At 41.6% G+C, this 15,444-nt stretch overlaps 1 protein-coding gene across 1 annotated transcript; it reads right to left on the bottom strand.

Annotated features, from left to right (window-relative positions):
• Positions 1-14,242: 14,242 nt before the first annotated feature.
• On the bottom strand, positions 14,243-14,875 carry LOC102662053 (uncharacterized). The gene has a single exon (XM_006589967.1). It carries the CDS (start codon positions 14,873-14,875, stop codon positions 14,243-14,245), a length of 633 nt encoding a protein of 210 aa, XP_006590030.1.
• Positions 14,876-15,444: the final 569 nt, after the last annotated feature.

The following is a 15,444-nucleotide window of genomic DNA, read 5'->3' as shown; positions in this document are numbered from 1 at the left end:
TTGTAATCAGGTTCACTCTCTAGCTTTTTCGAGCTGCATTAATCGTTTCTAAGAAAATTGTAGGATGCATTAATATCAATCTTAGAAAAAAAATTCACCCACTACACAAGCTTGCCCCCCTCTCTCTGGCCTCTAAAGTTTCATTTTGGGATCTTTCAACCAATGTTCATTGTTAACAAACCATCCATCACTCGGTATCCATTTCTAATTCTTAACCCAATACATTAGGGTTCAAAATCAAAGACTAATAAGCATAACCAACCAATAATACAAAGAAACAACTTCAAATCAAGTTAGCAAGTACAAGTTATATATATATATATATATATATATATATATATATATATATATATATATATATATATATATATATATATATAAGTTTCTGATTACCAATCCGATTCCAAGGACAATAATTGTCAACAAGTAGTGTGGCATACTTTGGTTGAGAAAAAGCTGAATTAGTTTGTTGTACTTCAACTTGGTTTGACTTTCATTTGTTCTAATGCCATAACTCATTATATCAACTACAGGTGAAGCTGAATTAGTTTGTTGTAGTTGAACTTGGTTTGTCCATTGGTGTTGTTGTGGAAGTTGTTTCATTATATAAAGTCTAGGTAAAGCACATTCTTACTACTTGTTATATATACATGTATATGTGTAAAGCTAATTAGCCAGGCACTTATAACTTATCCTCTTCAAAAATTGATTTTTTCAAAAGCTAATGTAAGATATTTTAGCAAAGCTTATCAAACAGGATCATGGCCCTTGATTTTTCCTTTTGTGTTTCAGTGCTGTCTTTGTTGCCCTTGATTTTTAATTCACTAGCTGCAACATCTTTGATCTCATCATTTGGTAGGCCAACTTCAGTTTTATGTTTTTAAATTTTCCATATTTCAAGTTTGTGCAATCTCTTCTCATCTTTTATTTTCAACAGGAACACATTCCCTATCAGATAAATCATTATGGATTCTCCACCTGCCTCGTCTCCTCCTCCTTCTCCTCCTCCTCCTCCTCCTCCTTCCGACGCATCAACTTCGTCGTCTGTCGTGAAGCAGACACGCAAAGCGTCATGACTATGATCCTTGTCTACTAGAACACCTGGTGATAAGAAACCAGTGGTCCATGTTGATCCTGCTACCGGCAAGGCTCATGGTCCCAACAGGAAGAAATTAAGAACATACTTAGGGATTGTGGCACGTGATAAGGTGGACGTGACGTACGAAAACTGGAAGGAGGTCCCTACTTCTCAAAAGGACTTAATTTGGGAGGATATTCAGGTATTTTTCTTTTCATATTTGATGTTCTTTAATTAATAGGCAAAACATACATTATTGTAACAAATAAACCTTATTTGTTATTGTTAGGCGGAATTTGAAATCCCAGAGGCTTTTGACAGTAGGACAAAAAGGAAGATACTTAAGACTGTCGGCTAGGGATGGAGGCAGTTTAAATCAGACCTCACAAGGAAATGGACCCTTGCAGCCGATCAGGACAGTGTGGACGACACTGTCTGTGAGAAATACGGCATAAGCAAGGAAAAATGGGCCCAGTTTTGCCAGACTCGCAGAGACCCTTCTTGGGAGGTATGAACCTTGCCATTTAAGTTGTTTTTACAAAAAACATAAACTTGTTATAAATCATTCTAGCAATTTGAAATGTTATTGTTTTATTTTTGCAAGATGTGTGGAAAAAGGCACAGGCCATCCAAAAATAGAACACTGCCCCCCCATGTTTTGTCTCGTGGGGGTTATGAATATTTGGAGCAGAAGCTGTTGGCTGAGAAGACCAAGAAAAAGCTGGAGGAAGTTGCACAGTCAGGAAGCATTGATGGTGTCATCGACCCTCCATCCCCCGTCAGACGCCACGTGAAGTGGAAGATGGCCCGCACAAAGAAAACAGGGGATATGACGACTGAGGCTGCAAAGGAAATCGCTGAGAAGATCGTAAGTCATTTTCATCTAACCATTAGAATTATATTTCAATATTTTGTGAATGCCATGTACAACTGTGTCTTTTCTGTGCAGGATTCCTTTGAGGAGCAGGCGACACAGGGATCCTTCGTCCCCTATGGATGTTAGGATGTTTTCACTGCTGCTATTGGACGACTAGAGCACCCTGGACGTGTCCGTGCTGCTGGAGCCGGTGTCACCATCAAGCATTACTTCGGATCGGCTCCACGGACGTCCCGCAACTCTTCCTCGCTGCCTCCTGAAGAATTGCAGCAGCTGCTGACCCAGCAAATTAGGGACCAGCTAGAGGAGTCGATCACAGAAAAAGTGACTCGGCAGCTCATGGCATCATTCAGCTAGTTTCAGTACCAGATGCAATCTAGAGGACTTGCACTGCCTTCGGAGCCTCTGGTTGGTCCCTCAGGTCCTTGAGTAAGGACAAAGGAGAGTTATGTTGATCCCTCAGGAAACTAAGACGGGTGACTCAGATAGGTGCGGCTTGTACATTGAAGCAGATCCTGCATGCCTGGTTGCCCTAGGAGAGTTTATGAGGGATTCACTGTTGTTCATAACACTCATTTGTTGCCTGGCTAGGTAAAGGTAGGTGTGGAGGAGGTTAAAGATCCAAATGCTCCAGTTCCTATACCCACTGATGAGGTTTCCTTAGTGGGGCATACAATTCATACCTTTGTTGCTTGGCCAACACATCTGGTCAAGTCTTTATCACAGCAAGTACTTTACTCTTACTATATGTTTCTTCTTTTTCAATTAATTCATTCAGCGTATTTAACTTTGTTTCATGAACAGACAGCTGTGTCTCCGGCAAAACCACCTCAAAAGCCAGATTCGGAGGTCGACGATCCGCTTTATCTGATGACATTTACCATTCCAGAGCTTTTCTTGGGGCCTTACTAGGTTACATGGGATGCCACCGTGTTTGGGGTCTTTAATCCAGATTTCCCGCTCTACATAAAGCACGAAGACCTCTCTGAAATCGCACACGGTGGTCAATGTCTCAGCATATCAGTGTTACAGTTGTGGATTCTGTAAGTAATTTTAGATTACTTTTAACTACCTAACATATTGCTTTCGCTTCATAAATATTTAACTTTGACCAAACATAAACAGGCATCTGACTGAAACAAGTATGCGAGCGGGGAATTCCGATATCTATGGATTCCTCGAGCCACAGTCCATTCAGAGGTCTGGGCAATCGTAGGTTGGGACTAAAAGTTACATAAAGAGTTGGATGCAGAGTTCAAAACGCGATGTCTACCTTGGAGCCTACCTTAATGGGTAAGTCACTCAAAATAACTTAATTTAATTAATGTTTACTAATATACTAACTTATATTCATCCCCACTGTAATGGACACTGGCAGATGGTGGTCATCGTGCCTAAGGAACACCTAGTTGTCTGGTTTTGTTCATTGCATAACAGGTCAGACAACTATCTTAAGGGGATAATTAATAGGTCAGTGTTCTTTTCAATGCATTTGCATTCAAATACCTCAACAACACCACTTGTTAATTGTTACTCACCTGGATAGTGTAGCGTAGTGTAGTGTTGTTCATTTTGATTGAGGTAGCGTAGTGTTCCAATAGTTGTGACCACTGTACTTGGTCTCATTTTGATTGAGGTAGCGTAGTGTTATTCATTGGGGCAGGGCATGAGGAGATTGAATAATGGGTAGCGTAGTGTTATCCCAAAACCCCTAAATACTTCCCTAGATCAGAAGTGAGCACAAAACCTAATAAATGATTAAGATGTCTTGCTACATGATGGTTCACGTTATGCATTGTATCTTCTTGAGCCAAAACAATGTTGTGAGTGCATGATTTGTCTCCCAGTGACAAAACTACACTTGCAGGGATCAACCAAGCTTCCTATGTGCATAATACTTTCGTATTGAGCATTTCTTTTTTATCTATTCCAATATTGCACCAGAAAATTAAATAGGCTATGTGGATTGGTAGACTGATTAATTATAAGCAACGACTTGTATTCTGAACTTAATTATATATATGTTTTGGTAACGTACTATCTTGTTTCATACTAGTAAGTTTTTTACTTCATTTGTCGCGTTTAAAACATAAATACTTTGATGATAAGAGAACAAAAGTCCACTGCTTAATTGACCTCATGTAAGTTTGATTTAACAAATCCATATGACCAGTCCCTCCAACTCATTTGTCCATTAGTACTCAGTTGATCATTTTAGACTAAATATGTTGATTGTTGAAGAGTGAATGTACTACTTACTTTTGAATAAATGATTTTCCGAACTTCCTTTCTGCATAAACTCATAAAGTAGAAGCCTATTTTTACCATCGGTGCAGTAACCAATAAGTTTGACCATATTTTCGTGGTGAAGCTAACCAATATGTTGGATAAACAGGGAGCTGTGGGACCAGCAAAACCTACAGATAGGCCGGATCATGAGATCGATGATCCCCTATGATGTAAACCCATTTGCATAGGGGTTGAAGATGGATCTTCAAAGGTTTTTCTTTCTTTTTTTTTATGAAATTTATTGAATGAGAGAGAAAGTGATGAGTTTATGCAGGGTTGAATGTAAGGTATTTGGTTCAAAGTTTGAATGTGTTTGGATGGAAAATGAAGATGATAACAATGGTGTTCAAGTGAGATTAAAGAATGAAGGTTTAGAAAGATGAAGAAGGAGAATGAAGAAGGGGGTTGGAAGAATCACTCCTCCGGAATTGGTGTCACACACAAGGTGGTGTTCCTTGATAAACCAATTTCTTGAATCACTCAAGTAACTAAGGACATTCACTCTCACACTTTAGAAGGTGATTAAAAACTCAAATTCAAGGTCTGTCTTTTTATTAGAAAATGTGCAGCCTATAAATAGGAATGACATCAAGTTGGTTACACAAGTGAAATGATCACTAATAACAACAATTAATGGTGTCATTAAACCTAATTAAAACTAGAATTGATAACAAAAATTGATGGTGTCATTATACCTAATTAAAACTAGAATTAAGACACATAAACATATGGAAAATTGTGCAACTCCTTGGTCAGCCAAAAGGCAGCCACAATCCTAGAGTTTTCACCTTATTAAACCTTAATTTTCTTTAAACTAAAACAAGCCCATAGGTGGTGCAAATCCCAAGAGAATTGACAGCCACTTTAATACAAGTTTGGGCCTTTATTTCAAATAACAAAATGCTAATAAAACCATTCAACAAAAGTGGCACCCTCTACTCTTCTTGGAACATGGTGCAATTAACAATCCGAAGCTTCTCCACTTGTAACTTGGGCCTAAATTCAAATAGCATGGTTAACACTTGTTGAAGAGCTTCCTTGGCCTTCTTTGTTCTAGCCCTTGCCATAGGTCCTCCAAGTCCTTCTAAAGGTTCCTTGCCCTTATTCCTTGCCTTGTCCTCATCACTCTCTCCCTCTTCAAAAGGATTTGTCCTCAAATCGGCTTCTCCATCTACATCAAAAAGAGTTAAGTTAGACACATTAAATGTAGCACTCACATTATACTCACCGGGCAATTCAATCTTGTACGCAATGTCATTTATCCTTTCAAGTACTTGAAATGAACCATCCCCTCTTGGTTGAACCTTGGATTTCCTTTGCTCCGGAAACCGCTCCTTTCTCATGTGAACCCAAACCCAATCTCCGGGTTGGAAAACAACCTTTTTGCGCCCCTTGTTTGCTTGTTTAGCATAGCTCTCATTCCTCTTTTCAATTTGGGCCTTGACTCTTTCATGGATCTTTTTCACATAGTCTGCTTTGGCTTTTCCTTCCTTATGCTTAAAAACTGAAATATTAGGCATTGGCAACAAATCAAGAGGAGTTAGTGGATTGAAACCATAAACAACCTCAAAAGGAGAATAACTAGTGGTGTTATGCACAGTCCTATTATAAGCAAATTCAATGTGAGGTAAGCAAACTTCCTAATTTTTAAGATTCTTTTTCAAAATGGTCCTTAGCAAGGTACCCAAAGTCCTATTCACGACCTCCATTTGTCCATCCGTTTGAGGGTGAGAAGTAGTAGAAAATAGTAGCTTAGTACCCAACTTCCCCCATAAGGTCCTCCAAAATGGGCTTAGGAACTTGGAGTCCCTATCACTAACAATGCTTCTTGGTAATCCATGGAGTTTCACCACTTCTTTGAAGAAAAAATTTGCCACATGATTAGCATCATGAAATTTCCTACAAGGAATAAAATGAGCCATTTTAGAAAACCTATCAACAACAACAAATATGGAATCCTTACCATTACTTGTTCTAGGTAGCCCTAAAACAAAGTCCATTGATAAATCAATCCATGGAGAATCCGGAATTGGTAAAGGGGTATCCAAACCATGAGGCATATTACCTTTGACTTGGCCTTTTTGCAAACAATACAACGCTCACAAAATTTCTGCACGTCTTTCTTCATGTTAGGCCAATGTTGAGGTGTTTGACAAGTGTACCAAATCGCTCTAAGTTGTAATTCGTGGAAGTCCGAGTATCGTTTCCACAGGGATTTTATTGCACTTTATCGAATACTCTTCAATTTGTAAGTAAGAAGTAAATAGTAAAAACAGGAATAGGCGCAAGAATAGATTGCTACTACTAGATCAAATAGTTTAGAAAGATAATTAATGGAAGTGCCAAGACCGAACAAACCCAATTGGCCTACGATGCATGTAATTATGATGTTCATTACCAATGCAATTTTATTAGTTCTACCCACATCTATTAATTTTACTTGCCCCTGATGCCTCACGATGACAAGCCTATTTTAACTACCTATCTCCCAAATGCCTTTGTGAAGATTCAATAGTTAAAATGCATTAAGGTTAAATTCTAGATGTTGCTAAATGCATGGGCATTGGGCCATCATTCTATGCCTAGCAATGATAACCCGACGATCCTTTTCTTAATGTGTTCTATTAGGTGTTACCCTTTCCCAAGCGTATAACCCCTAAAACTGGTGCATGCATTAATTCTTAAACCCTTATTAGGAAATACCCTCTCTCAAGCGAATAAAACCTAAAAGAAATTCAAGACATAAATGCAAGATAAAAAGAAAAGAATTAGAACATAAAAACCTAGAATGAATCCTCTTTGCTTTGATAACTCTTGAAGTACACCATACATCATTGGCTTTTTAGGCCTGCCAGGCCCTAGCTAGGGGATTAGCCGCTCATGGCCATTGAGGGTTTTAGAACTAGGGGTGAAAGAAAGAATGGGTAATAAAAACAAGAATGTGAAGAGAAAAGGGAGAGCTCAAGCTTAGAATGCTAAGAGAAGTGCTCTGAGGCGAGGTTTGCGTTCTCCCTTGGCTTGGATCTCTATTTATAGGTGCAGAAATGGGCTTTGGGCCTTCAAAGGCGCGCTTAGTGTGACACCTCGCACTTAGCGCGTTTAGATCATGTGCTTAGCGCCTGCCACAGGCTTAGCGTGTGCTTCTGTTGGATCGCGTGCTTAGCGAGTGGCTCGCGCTTAGCGCGCATAACGAATCTTGCATCTTCAAGCTTAACGCCTCGCTTAGCGCCTGTGTTGCCTTGCACGCTTAGTGCGTGATGCACACTTAGCGCGCATGTTGGGCTGGGCTTGCTTTAGATTTTCTTCGTTTTCATCAATTTCTGTTGCCTTTTTGCTTATTGTACCCTCAATTTTCATATCTGTGTCCAAAAATTCAACTTAATTAATTTTCTAGCTTTGAATCACAAATAACTGCTAAACAATAATTTTTAAGCCAAAATTTGACTAATTTTCTACTATTAATTCACAATTATTTGGCAGTTATCAAAATCCCCCAAATTAAACTTTGCTTGTCCCCAAACAAACCAAAAATAAAAGCAAATAAATCCTCAAGCAAGTTCTAAATGTTCCAACACTATCAATGGCTTTAATTCCTTCATTCTTTGACTGGTCCCTTCCGCATCTATCAACATCTCAAAATGAAAGCATAAAAACACAAGAGTTGAATCGGTTAGTCATCTGGAATTCAATCAAATTTGGCTTGCCTTACTTTCCTCACAAGGCTGGTGTTTCCCTCTGCTCACAAGTGTCTGGTTTAGTGTTTGCAAATTAATAACAACCTGCAAGTAAGACTCCAAAGTTTTGCATTTCATCTCAATTAAAGTTATCTTTAGTTAGCTTTGGTGGATCACTAAGGACTTTATTGGCTTGTATCGAGGCCTGGCTACAAAAAATCATGGTTTTTCTTGGAAATTAAAACTTAGGATTATAAGAGAGCAAAACTTTCAATTCTGCCTAGGCCTTTTTACTTAGCCCTTTTATTTCTCCACAACACCTTTCTTTTGACACCTCTCTTGCTCTTTTGTTTCTGCCCTTTATTTAAAACTTTTTTTTTTAAATTGGGCCTACAATTTGTAAAGGGTGTCTTCCTGTGTGCTACACTTTTGTCTTGGCTACTTATTCCCAAAATCCCCCAAATTAAGACCTTTATAACCCATTTTGCTCTCTTAAAATTCTAAAGGGTCAGGATTCTCGTTTTATTGGCTCAAGGGTTAATTCAAAATAATCTTGTTGGCTCAATCATGGGTGCAAGGGGTAAAATTATGTTGGGTTGGCTTTTTGGCTAAGTAGGTAAATAAAACAAACATGGCCTTGATCATATCCACCTTAAGTAACTAATCTAACAGTCTAAGAATGATGCAAAACTAGGAACTTAAAAACAAGCGTTTTTCTCTCACAATTAAGTTCACACTCTCACCGGGACTAAGTAAGTATTCGGCGTACCAGTTATGACCTTGTTCCATCAAGCTAACCTTTTCCACTTTGTGCTATTCATGTTCCATTCCTTGACCTGACTTGTGCTTCCAGAACCAGTGTTTCTCCAAGGATCATTAGCATCTCAAGTGTTGAGCCTTTCAGAACAAGCTAAAGAATTATGATTGCTCAAGTTATCATGCAATTATTACTCAAAAAACACATACTGAAATACTAATATTATTACTACTACTTCTTTTTAATTACCAAACAGACTACATAAAAAACATTAAAAACATAAAAGAAAACATAAAACATAAAAACATCAAAACATAAAATCATGTGCCGCCTCCGTCCAAGTCTGCCCATGGGCCCCAATTAGCTCTAGGCAAGTTAGCAATGAGGTCCTCATCAACTACAAGATCCTCAGTAGCGGCTCTAGAAGGCTCCTCCCCCCTGTCAGTGGAGGGTTGGTCTCCTGGCCAGGTGACCTGCTGACCATAAGCCTCTGGAGTCATGAGGGGCGGATCCATCTATAGATGTAGGGACAATCGATGCAAGTCTTGAATGATGATCTGCTGACCCTGGTATAGGGACCTAAGCATCTGTCCATGCATGTCTAGGGGTGCTGAGGTGGATGCAAGTGGAGGCCGCGATCCTTGGTAAGAAGGCTGAGAAGGGGGCTGGGGAGGAAGAGAAGCCTCTGATGCCGATGTTGAAGCCCTGATGCATGTGCGGTAGGTCCTTGGAAATGTGATAGATGGATCAGCGAGGTTCCAGCAGTTCTTCTTAATGTAAGCAAGGTTGATCATAGAACTGAGTGACTCAAAAATCAGGGTATCAGAGACAACCCCCTGAATCTGACACAGCGCTGTGATCAACGTTGGGAACCCGAGCCTAGAAGTGCTGGACTTGGCGATCTGACTGATCTGAAGAGAAATGAGGCTACCCAAGTCCAGGTCCATCATCATCACCAAGCCATATGAGTCGGGCCCTATCAACATTAATATTAGATGTGTGAGAAGTAGGAGCAAGGTTAAAATAAGAAAGGACACTCCATGTCTGAGCGAGTGTCGTCAGATCCTTCCGCAGCAGCTTCTAGGGGGCACCATCAACATTCAGAACAAATCGTCCCCTTGAAGTACACAAAACGGAGAGGATGGCATCATGATCTGGAGGAGTGCGGAGGTACTGAGAGTAGGCTGGATAATCCTCTCCATCTGCCAGGATGACAGGGGTGTTGAGGAAGTCGTTAATCGTCTTTGCATCAAACCGCATGACCTGCCCTTGAACCCTGTAGAACTTCGGACTGTGGTCCTCTGGATCATATAAGTTGGAGTAAAACTCCTTCACCAGAGCGACATCAATCCTCTTCTCTAGAAGTCGGGTCAACACCTAGTCCCATCTGCGCCTCTGGAGCTTCTGGAGGAACTCATCAAACATCCCTGGTGCAAGCTCTACATTCCTCTCCAGAAGGATGTTCCGGAGCTGAAAGTTGACCTGGTATCTATGCCAAGCGGTCTCGGATGTGAAACGGGAAGAGTCCCAGTTGGACACTTCCCCGGGTGTAGGCATGACTCAGCGTTTGCGGGAAGTCGTCTGAAAAAAAAAACAAAACAGAGCAAACAGGCTGCAAAAAGAAATTAGAAAGGAGTGCAAACAGTAAAAATGAGGGTGCAAAAAGTAAGGCGCGAGGGCTGATGGGCCCTAAGGCCCAGCCTCGCGCTTAGCGCCTACTTCATGGTGCTGCTGGCACGCGCTTAGCGCGATGTTGCCGGCTAAGCGCATGGTGCATTTTCCTTTTGTGGCTTTCCCAGTGGCTTAGCGCACTCCTCTTTTCTTCTCCACGTTGCTTGATCTCGCTAAGCCTCTGTGTATGGCTTAGCGTAATGGTACCTGCACTTATTTTAGTTATAATCCAGATCCATAATCTCACCTTTTTTTCGTGAAGGGCTCGTGAGCATATGCAACACAAGTGATTACGATTTTAGAGAGAGTGCAGAGAAGGACTAAGAATGCTCGGAAAAAAAATGATGAGGTTGGGAATTTAACGTGCTCTGAAAGAGGCTGAGGGGTCAGGCAGTTTCAAAAACTGCCTAGTAATTTATGACACACGCGCTTAGCGCGCACGTGGCCGCTAAGCGTACCAAAGAAAGTGTCCCTTGGTTGCCCCTCAGAATTTAAAATTCAAAATTTGAAAATATACCTGGGCACGTAGCACGCGGATGTGCGCTAGGCGTGTGGCTTCGTGCAGCCCACTTCTCTTTTGCTATTGGCACCCCTCCTATCGTTGACTTCACCTGCTGGGCCTTTACTTTCTACACCTCCTGCTTTCTATTTGCACTTGTTGGGCTTTTTTTTTATAGATTATAGAAACCTGACTACATTTATACAAAATATGTTAGGTTACCTCCCAACCAGCGCTTAGTTTATTGTCTTTAGCTAGACAGTAGGCCTTCTCAAGGGTCATTTAAGAAGATGATGGTCGTCAATCGCTCTAGTTGTCCTCCGTTATAAAGCTTTAAGCGTTGTCCATTGACGATCCATTTCTTCTCAAAGATCTCTTCTCTCGGGTCCACCAATTCTACTGCTCTGTGAGGTCTGACTTCTTTGATTATGAACGACCCTAAACACTTGGATTTTAGCTTACCTGGGAATAGCCTTAGCCTTGAGTTAAAGAGTAGTACCTACTGCCCTGGCTGGAATTTTTTCCTTTGTAGCTTCTTATCATGATATGCCTTCGTCTTTTGCTTCTAAATTCTGGATGACTCGTAGGCATTTAGTCTCATCTCTTCTAGTTCCAGCAACTGTAGCTTCCTCTTTTCTCCGCATGCATTGTTATCAAAGTTGAGCAACTTGAGAGCCCAATATGCTTTGTGCTCCAGCTCTACTGGTAAATGACATGCCTTCCCATACACTAGCTGAAATGGTGATAAGCCGATGGGAGTCTTGAATGCTGTCCTGTAGGCCCAAAGAGTATCATTGAGCTTCAAGGCCCAATCCTTTCTTGATGATGCAATTGTCTTCTCCAGGATTCGCTTGAGCTCCCTGTTAGAAATTTCTGCTTGGCCATTCGTTTGAGGGTGATAAGGTGTGCCCACCTTGTGTCGTAAATTATAGTGCTCCAGGACTTTCTTCAATTGATTGTTGCAGAAGTGTGTTCCCCCATCACTAATCAAGGCTAGTGGGACTCTGAAACGGGAAAAGATGTTCTTCTTTAAAAACTTTATCACTACCCCGGCGTCGTCTTTCGGCGTGGCTATGGCTTCTACCCATTTGGAGACGTAATTCACAGCTACCAGGATGTACACATTCCCGTATGAAGAAGGAAGAGGCCCTATGAAGTCTATGCCCCAACAATCAAAAATTTCTACTTCCATGATATTCTGCAAAGGCATCTCATTTCTTCGAGATATTCCCCCTGTTCTCTTGAATTTATCACAACAACGCACAAACTCGTAAGCGTCTTTAAAAATAGAGGGCCAGAAAAAATCTAATTGTAGCACTTTTGCTGCTGTTCTGTCCCCACTATGGTGTCCGCTATATGGTGAACGGTGGCAGTGCCAAAGAATGCTCCGTGCTTCCTCCTTTGTGACGCATCTCCTTAATAGATTATCAGTTCCTGCCCTGAACAAATGAGGATCATCCCACACATAGAAGCGTGCATCATGCAAGAATTTCTTCCTCTGACTCCAATTAAACTCCTCTGGAATGACTCCCGTGGCTTTGTAGTTAGCCATGTCTACAAACCAAGGTCTGGTGGTAACCTGCAAAAGAAACTCATCAGGAAATTCTCCTTTTACCTCTGGTTCTTCCTTGGTGACTTCTTCATTCTTTAATCGGGATAAATGATCGGCTACCACATTCTCGAATCCTTTCTTGTCCTTGATGATGATGTCAAATTCTTGTATCAGTAGGACCCATCTAATCAACCTCGGCTATGAGTTTGTTTTGGCAAGCAGGTGCTTGATGGCAGCATGATCTGTGAAAATGGTGACCCTCGACCCTATCAAGTATGACCTGAACTTCTCCAAGGATAAGACAATGGCTAGCATCTCCTTTTCTGTGGTTGCATAATTCAGCTATGCTTCATTAAGGACCTTGCTAGCATAATAGATGGCGTGAAATACCTTGTCGTGCCTCTGTCCCAGAACTGCTCCTACTGTATAATCACTGGCATCACACATTAGTTCAAAATCTTTATTGCAGTCTGGTGCAATCATTACTGGTGCAGTGGTGAGCTTATTCTTCAGTGTCTGAAATGCTACTGAACATTCTTCATCAAACTTAAAAACCACGTCCTTATTCAGCAGATTGCTTAAAGGCCTGGCAATCTTCGAGAAATCCTTGATAAACCTCTTGTAGAAACCTGCATGCCCTAAGAAACTTCTGACACCTTTAACATTTAGTGGTGGTGGCAGCTTCTTGATGACGTCGATCTTCGCCCGATCAACCTCAATCCCTTTAGCTGAGATCTTGTGGCCTAGGACTATGCCCTCTCGAACCATAAAATGACACTTTTCCCAGGTTAGTACCAAATTAGTCTCTACACACCTCTGAAGTACCATCTCTAGGTTTCTCAAACAGCTGTCAAATGAGGGTCCAAAAACTGAGAAGTCGTCCATAAATACCTTGATGCTCTTCTCCACCATGTCTGAAAAAATGGCCAGCATGCACCTCTGAAATATGGCTGGTGCATTACATAACCCGAATGGCATCCTTCTGTATACAAAGATGCCAAAGGGGCATGTAAAGGCCATTTTCTCCTGATCTTTGGGGTCTACCACGATCTGGTTGTATCCCAAGTATCCATCCAAGAAACAGTAGTATGCCTGCCCTGCAAGTCTCTCCAGCATCTGATCCATGAAAGGTAAGGGGAAATGGTCCTTCCGTGTGGCTTCATTTAACTTGCGATAGTCGATGCACATCCGCCAGCCAGTGACAGTTCGTGTTGGTATCAGGTCATTCCTCTCATTTCGTACCACTGTCATTCCACCTTTCTTGGAAACTACCTGTACTGGGCTTACCCAAGCACTGTCAGAGATGGGGTATATGAGCCCAGCCTCCAAGAGCTTGAGCACCTCCTTTCTTACCTCTTCCTTCATTGTTGGATTCAGCCGCCTCTGGGGTTGTCAGATTGGCTTATAGTCTTCTTCCATCATTATCCTATGCATGCAGTAGGCAGGGCTAATTCCCTTGAGATCCAATATGTATCCCATTGCTTCCCTGTGTTTCTTCAGGACATCTACCAACCTGTTTTCCTCCTCTGTTGTTAGTGTACTACTGATCACTATAGGTTTATCTTCCTCCAAGAACACATACTTCAGATGATCAGGCAATATCTTCAACTTTATCTTCTTCTCGGACGGAACTTCCTTCTCTAGTGTCTCGAATCTGGCTTCTCCCTCAAGAACACTGTCTTGTCGATCCAAGTCTTCCAAGCAAGCCTTCAGATCTTCTTCCTCTTCACTGGTTAGACAGTCTAAAGCATTTACCATTGCTTTTTCCAGCGAAGTCTGTGGTGTCTCGAGAATACTGACATCTTCCTTATCAATCTCCTCCATTCTGAAGCACTTCCAACCCTTCTATGGGTACTTCATTTCCTTGAAAAGGTTAAAGGTGATCTTCTGATTGTCAATACTCAACTCCAAGTTCCCATTCCCCATATCCACCACACAATTGGCAGTTAGCATGAAGGGTCTACCTAATATAAGGGGAATGCCCATGTCTTCTTCGATATCCATGATAACAAAGTCCACTGGAAAAGTGAAGTGGCGTATCTTGACTAGGACATCTTCTACCACCCCGTATGGTCTTGTGATCGAGCGGTCTGCCAGCTGAAGTGTCATCTTGGAGGGATCTATCTTCAAATTCTCGATTCTTTTGCACATTGACATGGGCAGATTGATACTTGCTCCCAGATCAATGAGGGCCTTGTTTACCGCTTCCTTCCCAATGGTGCACGGGATGGTGACACTTCCGGGGTCCTTAAACTTTTTGGGCAGCTTCCTCTGTATTATTGCACTATAGTTGCCCCCTACCACAATATTCTCGTTGTCAATATACTTCCCCTTCTTGGTGAGGATGTCCTTCATAAATTTGGAGTAAAGGGGCATCTGCTGTAAGGCTTCCCCGAATGGCATGGTGATTTCTAGCCCTTTAAATATTTCAAAGAAACGTCTGAAGTAACGCTCCTTGTTCTTCTTAGTGGGTACCATAGGATATGGGAGATCTTGTGGTAAGGCTAATGGCTCTTCCTTCTTGGCACCCTTGCTCTCTGGCTCTTGGTCTTAGGTGGCGATGCCACCTTCTCTTCTTCTTTTATCCTTTCTTCTTCTATCAACTCTGTCTTCTCTTCTTCTGGTCAGTCTTCTTCTTCAACCTTACCCTCCTCCTGCGCTCTTCTCTGCCCTCGAGGCAACACTGCTTTGCATTCTTCCTTCAGGTTTTTCTCCGTGTTAGCCCCAAAAGTTCTAGTGGGCCGTTCGGCTTTGTCATGCGCCAATTGGACCATTTGAACTTCCAGATTCCGAATTGCTGCATCCGTGCTATTTTGATGTGATCTTGTCTCCTGGATGAATTGCAGTAGCAATTCCTCTATGTTGGTGGGCTTTTCTTGCTGATTCAGACCTGGGCTAGGGTGCTGGTATGGCGGCTAATATGGTGGTTGGTTCCTTTGCTCCTTATATTGATTTCCTTGATTCCTCTACCCTAAGCCTTGCATGAAGTTTCTTCCTTGATTGAATCCCGGTGGCCCATTATTGAATCCCTTGCCCCTTGATGGAAT

The sequence above is a fragment of the Glycine max genome, chromosome 10 (assembly GCF_000004515.6).
Source record: "Glycine max cultivar Williams 82 chromosome 10, Glycine_max_v4.0, whole genome shotgun sequence".
NCBI lineage: Eukaryota > Viridiplantae > Streptophyta > Magnoliopsida > Fabales > Fabaceae > Glycine > Glycine max.
The sequence above is the reverse complement of the archived record's forward strand: the minus strand, read 5'-3'. Positions and strand labels throughout refer to the sequence as shown.

Excerpts from the sequence above, each read along its gene's own strand:
- LOC102662053 (XM_006589967.1), bottom strand. The coding sequence starts at position 14,875 with ATGGTACCCACTAAGAAGAACAAGGAGCGTTACTTCAGACGTTTCTTT.